General features: G+C 29.9%; 1 protein-coding gene across 1 annotated transcript; it reads right to left on the reverse strand.

Annotated features, from left to right (window-relative positions):
- Positions 1-2257: 2257 nt before the first annotated feature.
- Positions 2258-4648, reverse strand: Smp_000160 (variable lymphocyte receptor, putative; the record flags this gene model as incomplete). Its single annotated transcript, XM_018791438.1, has 1 exon — positions 2258-4648. The coding sequence occupies one exon, from the start codon at positions 4646-4648 to the stop codon at positions 2258-2260; it is 2391 nt and encodes a 796-aa protein (XP_018645384.1).
- Positions 4649-7157: the final 2509 nt, after the last annotated feature.

Consider the following 7157-nt stretch of genomic DNA (forward strand, 5'->3'; position numbering starts at 1 on the left):
AACCAATCTCCATAAAACTTCTCAACAAACGGAGAAAACATGGATTTCTAAGCATAATTTGATAGTAGTAAGCAGCGTAATCCATAAAGTATATTTCGGCCTATTTATGACTTATCAGCTAGATATACCTACGTTCTAGTGTTGATATTTGTATTAGAACTCGAACTTAATAACACACACTTCAAGCGTCTGACGCGTTAATCACTTATCTACTAATTTCATGTAGTCACTAATTTGCGCAACGGCAATAAACTTATCAGTCAGTCATTTACAACGTAGGACCACACACATATATGCATTCGTCCAAGTTTCATACCCAACTGACACAACATGGATGACGCCGAATTCATAGAAGCAGTTACTTCAATGGTAGTAAAAAACGATCTCATATAAGAACATGACACAGAGAGAAAGAATTGGTTCGTAGAACGAAGGGTACAAAGTAATTTTAATCTCACGGTTTAATGAAAGAAAGTGTATACACCTAAGCCATTCTGATCGATTCTAAGCCATGTCATCCAGAGTCTCCAACCACTAATTACGATAGTTGCGCAGACCTCAACCAAATAGTCTGCATCTATCAACATGGCTCAGACCAGAAGTTATCGACTTCAAGGACTGATACCAAGTTTTGGTTTGGCTTCCCCTAACTTTCTTCTAACCATATCCAACACTAGTCAGCATTGTGAACCATAGTAATCGCTGATTGGGCATGCATAATACGTGGCTCAACTATCTCAATCAATGAAGATTCATAATCTCATCAAGTGATTTACCATCATTCCCTGGAATAAACTTGAAATTACTTGGGACTTTTTTTCTCAATTTCATTTTATTTTACTCATTAAGTACATAAATACAAGTAAATATTTATTGTTTTGATAGTTTGTTTCAAGAAAAATCAAAGTGACTGAAGAAAATTATCAAACAACAAATCATAGAATAAGTACCCAAACACTAACATATATATATATACTATATGTGCATATTCTTCTATCTGAAGAAAACGAAGAATACTAACTTATCATGAATATAATGGAAAATAAATACAAATAGTAGTAGTAGTACTGGTAGTAGTAGTAGTAGTAGTAGTCTTAGTAATAGTAGTAGTAGTAGTAGTAGTAGTAGTGGTAATAATGGTATTAGTGAAACAGTTTGTTTTGGCACAAAACATTGAACAAAATTTATCACTTGACAACTATCATATGTATACAGTTACATTAATGACTGTTGTTGTATATTCAGTGATAACAATCGAAAGAAGAAAACAAAAATCCAAGAAACTATCAATAATAATATTTATAATGTTATAATAATGAAAAAACACAGCCACTTTTTCATATCGATATCCAATACAATATCGTCATTATTTAATTCAATTTAAGCATAAGATCATTTGAAGACAATGTACATTACAGATTTGAAAAAGAAGGAGGATAAATTCTCCATCATTTGTTAATGATTTTATATAGTTGAAATCATGAGTCAATTGAAGCTAGACTACCATGGAAAACCTGGAAGCACTAGACGGCCGTTTCGTCCTATTGTGGGACTCCTCAGTGGCAGTGCGCTTCCACGATCCCGCCTCTCGAGGTTCGAACCCAGGACCTATCAGTCTCGCGCTTAACCACTAGATGCGCACTGTTGAGGAGTCCCACAATAGGACAAAACAGCCGTTCAGTGTTTCCAGGTTTTCTATGGTGGTCTAGCTTCAACTGTTTCATGATTTCAACGATATAAAATTATTAAAAAATCCCCACAAAAAACCCCCCTACTAATATTTGTTAATAAAATTGTATTTTTCATATTTTTATAAGTAGTATTTTATTATTACAATATGAGACAATCTGAGTTTAATGTATACAAGAATGTGAAGAAATAAAATGCACAATTTTGGTTTTTTTTTTGTTTTTTTATGAAACGTACCCATAGTGATAGGTGATAACTATTGTGTATCTCGGTCTCTTTTTTTCTTTTTTTAAAAAAAAAGAAAAGAAAATTAGAAAATTTACAGAAATTGTTCATTCTTAACAGTCTTAAACTGTAATTATGTAGTTCATTGCTTAAGTCATTCATATTATGTAACCCATTATATTGTGATCTGTTGACAAAGTCAATATTATTACTATTGAAAGGTTAAATGTTTGAAAACTATTACATTAGAAGTGCCAATCGTAAGAGTAAACTTTAAAAACCGAAGAAGTAAACAACAATTCAAACAAACAACTAAACAAAAAAGAAAAGATAATCTATGAAATTATGAATGATAATTTAAATAATTTGTTAAACCAGAAGATCCCTGACTTAATTGTGAATTCGTTGTAACAGAATTCATTACTTGTGGATAACAGCCAGATTGTAAGAAAAGGAGATTACCTTGAAAATTAGGTTGAACAGTGACAGCTTTTAATGATAATGTTGAATTTGTACAAGAATTTGGTAATGAAGGCTGTGGAATGGATGGTGGCGGTGGAATAAATAAACCAGTATGAATAAGATTATTCGGATTCGATTCAATATGATTAGGTATATTTGCAGGTAGTCCATTATATAAAAGTGGTACACATTGTTCATTTGATATTCTTTGGTTAACATTGACCATTTTATGATTATTTATATTATTATCATTATTATTAGTATTGACTATCCATGGCACATCATATGTTACATTATTAGTATCTGAATAAGATATCGGTTCATATGACATTGAATTTAAACTTCCATCACCTATTGTACTACTCGGTGCCGGACGAATACATCTACCTAATTCTGTTTGAATAGTTTGTTGTTGTATATTTACAGGAAGTGTAGCTTGACTAAATCCAGATAATCCATTTAAAAATTGTTGTGCATTTATAAGATTAGTTGCTAATGAAATAGATTCAGAATTGATTTGACTTGTAGGACAATTTGTTATTGAATTTTGTAATAAATTTGTTTCTACAGAACTATTACTACTATTACTATTATTATTATTATTAGGAGTAGTCGTAGTCGTAATTATAGTTGGTCTTGATACACTACATAATGTATTTGATGATGATATACCACCAGGTGATATACCAGGTACTTCTAATATACCATTATCTGTTTTATGTGGTCTATATAATTTACGTTTATCACATGGTGATAATCTACGATGAAGTGTTTGATAAATAATAAAAAATAATAAAACAGTTGATAAAAATGTTCCAGCGGTTGCTGCAATTAATTCACCTAAACTAAATTGTTTCATATGTAAAACTGAATTTGAATATGACAATGATGTAGTTGACCAATTATTTAAATAATTTGATTTACTATCATTAGATGAAACTTTTAATATTGATAATTGATTATCGATTTCTGATAATTTAGTTAATTGAATTAATGGCCATTGTAATCGTACAGTTGCTGTTACATTACCAATAACATCAATTCCAATACATGAATACATATCTATTTGATGTTGTTGTATTACTTCAAGTTCACTTTCAACTTTAATAATTTCATTAGTTTTAATAGACCATACATCCTTTTCATTATTTATATATGAAATTTGTCTATCCTTTGGATATTTATGTATTATATGATTATTTGATACATTGACTGAAGTCATAGTATTATTATTATTATTGTGATAATACCACATGATAGATAAGTCTATGGATCCTTTCATTGAACATGTTAATCGAACTGAAGAATGTTGATCATTTGAAATGATAGATTTTTCATTTGAATTCTCTATTACAGAATCTTTGGAATATTTACTTTTCATTTGATGAAGATTCGTTAGATCCACATCAAGACGTTCAAGTTGTGGAGGTGGACAATAAAGAATAAATGGTGGATTTGATTTTTGCCATGTACTTGTCACTGAATTATAAGCTTCTGATAAATCTGTAATTAAATCACTAAATTTATGACCTGCTAATGAATGTGGAGTTAAACATTTTGGTTGATTATCTTCTCTATCCCAACTATTCTCTATTGTTTCATTCCAATTATGTTTATGTATAGAACGATATCGTTTAATTAACCAATTCAATTGACAATCACAATGCCATGGATTATCATTAATTTCAAAATTTTGTAATTCTTTAAATATGACATCATATTTCATATCAAGACGTCTTAATTGATTACCTTTCAATATTAATTGTCCAAGACGACTAACCGATGTCAATTGTTCCAATGATTTATATGGTAATTCACGTAAATTTGAATTACGCATTATTAAACTTTTCATTCTTGTTAAACCATTAAATGTATTTTCATGGAAACTAGGCAATTTAATTTCATCCATTATTAATGTTAATTGATCTAAACCATTAAATGCATAATCAGCTATTTCAATTAATGGATTCCCTGTTAAATCTAATAAACGTAATTGTGATCCTATTGTTTGAAATGTATTACGTCCTAAACTTTCTATATTACAATAACGTATATGTAAACTTTTTAATTGAATTTTACCACCAAATTCAATACTACGATAAATGGATAATTCATTTGATCCTAAATGGGTATTAATAAATGTTTGATTTTGTATTAATAAATATTCTAATTGTAACATTGGTGGTATTGGTAAATATTTTAAACCGGGTAATTCACAATTCATACGTTTTGAACTACATATACATTGTTGTGGACATATGGTAGTATCCATTGTAGAAGATAATCTAATATTAGATACTATTATAATGATTAGTAGTATATATTGAAGAAAATGAAAATATGATTTTAGGAATGAATTTTGTAAATAATCCATATTCATTTGGTTTGTTCCATTTGAAGTAATCTGTTCAACGTTTTGCCCTGAATTCTTCTCTTTTCAAACTAGAGATAGAGACAGAAAATAAGCATAAAAATTGATAAATAGTTGAGATGATTAACGTGATTTTAAAAATTTAATAAATGAAATTAGTTTAACATTACTGTCTCGCGAGATTCGAACCCAAGACCTATCAGCGGAATCGTGGATGCACACAGCTGAGGAGTCCCACAATAGGATGAAACGGCCGTCCAGTGCTTCCAGGTTTTCTATGGTGGTCTGGATACAATTAACTCATGAATTCAACCATTAAATTACTATAATATCCACAAAACCCCCTTCTGGCAAATCCTAATAATATACACTACTGTGTTGTCTAGATAATTTACGACAATAAGAGATTAAAATTGAGGTCAATTTTTATTATGATTTCATTTGACTTCAGTACTTACCATTAAACTAATAATTTTATGGTTATAGTTTTAAATACAAATTGCACTCATATCTCTGCACATCAAACTACATTCCTCAGATAGCCTAATTCACATAAATATTTTTGGTGAATAACGGTTATGGTAAGCGTAAAATGTCTAGTCTTTACCAATATATTGCATCATATGTCCAGAATAATAAACGATTAATTCACAATGTCTTTCAACTCTCTACTGATTATTATTTGGAGTTCTGAACAGTCCATCTTAAATGAGAAAAACCAAATGATATAATTATGATCAAGTTTAATTCAACTTTCACAGTAAACGATGCATAATTATCTACATTTAAGTAACATGCATTAAAGTTATGGATATCTAGTTTCTGTGTATATAACCACTCTAGACAAATCCTGTAACATGATTCAAATATTTTAGTCAATATAAGAATATGAATTTTATTTTAAATCTATATACTTGCTACGTTTGAAGAGATTACGAGATTACCTAAAATCGGCGAACGGAAGGAAGGATCAACAACACAACTACAAGACAAGCTAAATTATTCATTGTGCCCCAACCATGTTAACTGGAGAGAGAAGATCAGATTCAGCAGAGGGAAAAATAAATTCCACAAACAGTCAGAAGCACAAACAAACAAGCACACAACTCATGCGTATATATATAGTATAAAATTGTCCTTGGGAAACGTCATAGAAAGAGGAAACTAACCAGTGACATTTTAGGTTCTTCCAGGTGGGAAATACAAAGTGAGGGTAAAAGTTGATGCACATTTTCAAAATAAAATTACGAAAATGAGACGTTTACCAAGTTAGTTCTGGAAATCTAGCATCCCCAACAATATTTTTTACGTTTTCATCATTTATTCATTGACATTTAATATTTATAAGAAAATATCTATTTCAACTAAAATGATCATTTTTATTAAGTATGGTGTTAAAAGTTACTTTTTTTACACAAATTTATCACATCCAAAATGAAATATCATATATAACATTTATTTTAGAGAGATGGATAGTGGCTGGTAGTGTAATCCAGGACGTGCATTTCGTCCTATTTGGGACTCGTCAGTTGGATGTACCTGTAATCTCGAGGTAATCCGCATAGGATGTACATATGCCAATAAGAGACTGATCAATGACAATCCTAAACATCAATGAGAAAACTCAAGTAGCCAATACAAAAATGAATTTATTTCAGGGGTTTAAAGCATTCATTTATTCTTTTAAAGAGATACATGTAAATGTAAGTTATGCAAAGAAAAAGAAAAAACAAATCCGAGTCATTTCCAAACTGATAAATAAAAAAGGGGATAAACACATTATATTATTGTTTAACACATGAATGATTAATAGCTTGAATTGTCCACCTAAGTCATTTCTTAGTACTTCATTCAATGCCATTGTCAGATATGTTGAAACAAAGGATTTAAGCAGATGGATATTGCTTACAAAGAAAATAACTTTTCTCTCTGCTATGTCTTTTATGATTTTATGTATACACATTTTGTCTTCCCTTAAACTGTGAGATTAAAACTGCTTTACACCTTTCTTTCTACTAACTAATTCTTTCTTCTTTCACTATATCCTTATACACAATCTTTTATATATTACTACCATTGAAGTAACTACTTCTATGAATTCGGAGTTTATCTTGTGCTAATGAGGTGTGGCAACTTGAACCGACGAATATATGTTCCTGGTCCTACGTTGTAGCTGACTGACTGACGTACAATAAATCCATACAACACATATTATCTAATATGATAATTTTCTTCACGATTAAAAATAAGCAGATTATATTTCTATATAGTTGAAATCATGAGTCAATTGAAGCTAGACCACCATGGGAAATTATTTTCTTATAATTTACACTTCAAAAAGTATTGTTTTTAATAATAACTTTATGTTTACAGCTGATATTACCAGAGATTTGTCTTAGATAAGAATGTC

The sequence above is a fragment of the Schistosoma mansoni genome (assembly GCF_000237925.1).
Source record: "Schistosoma mansoni, WGS project CABG00000000 data, chromosome 3 unplaced supercontig 0044, strain Puerto Rico, whole genome shotgun sequence".
NCBI lineage: Eukaryota > Metazoa > Platyhelminthes > Trematoda > Strigeidida > Schistosomatidae > Schistosoma > Schistosoma mansoni.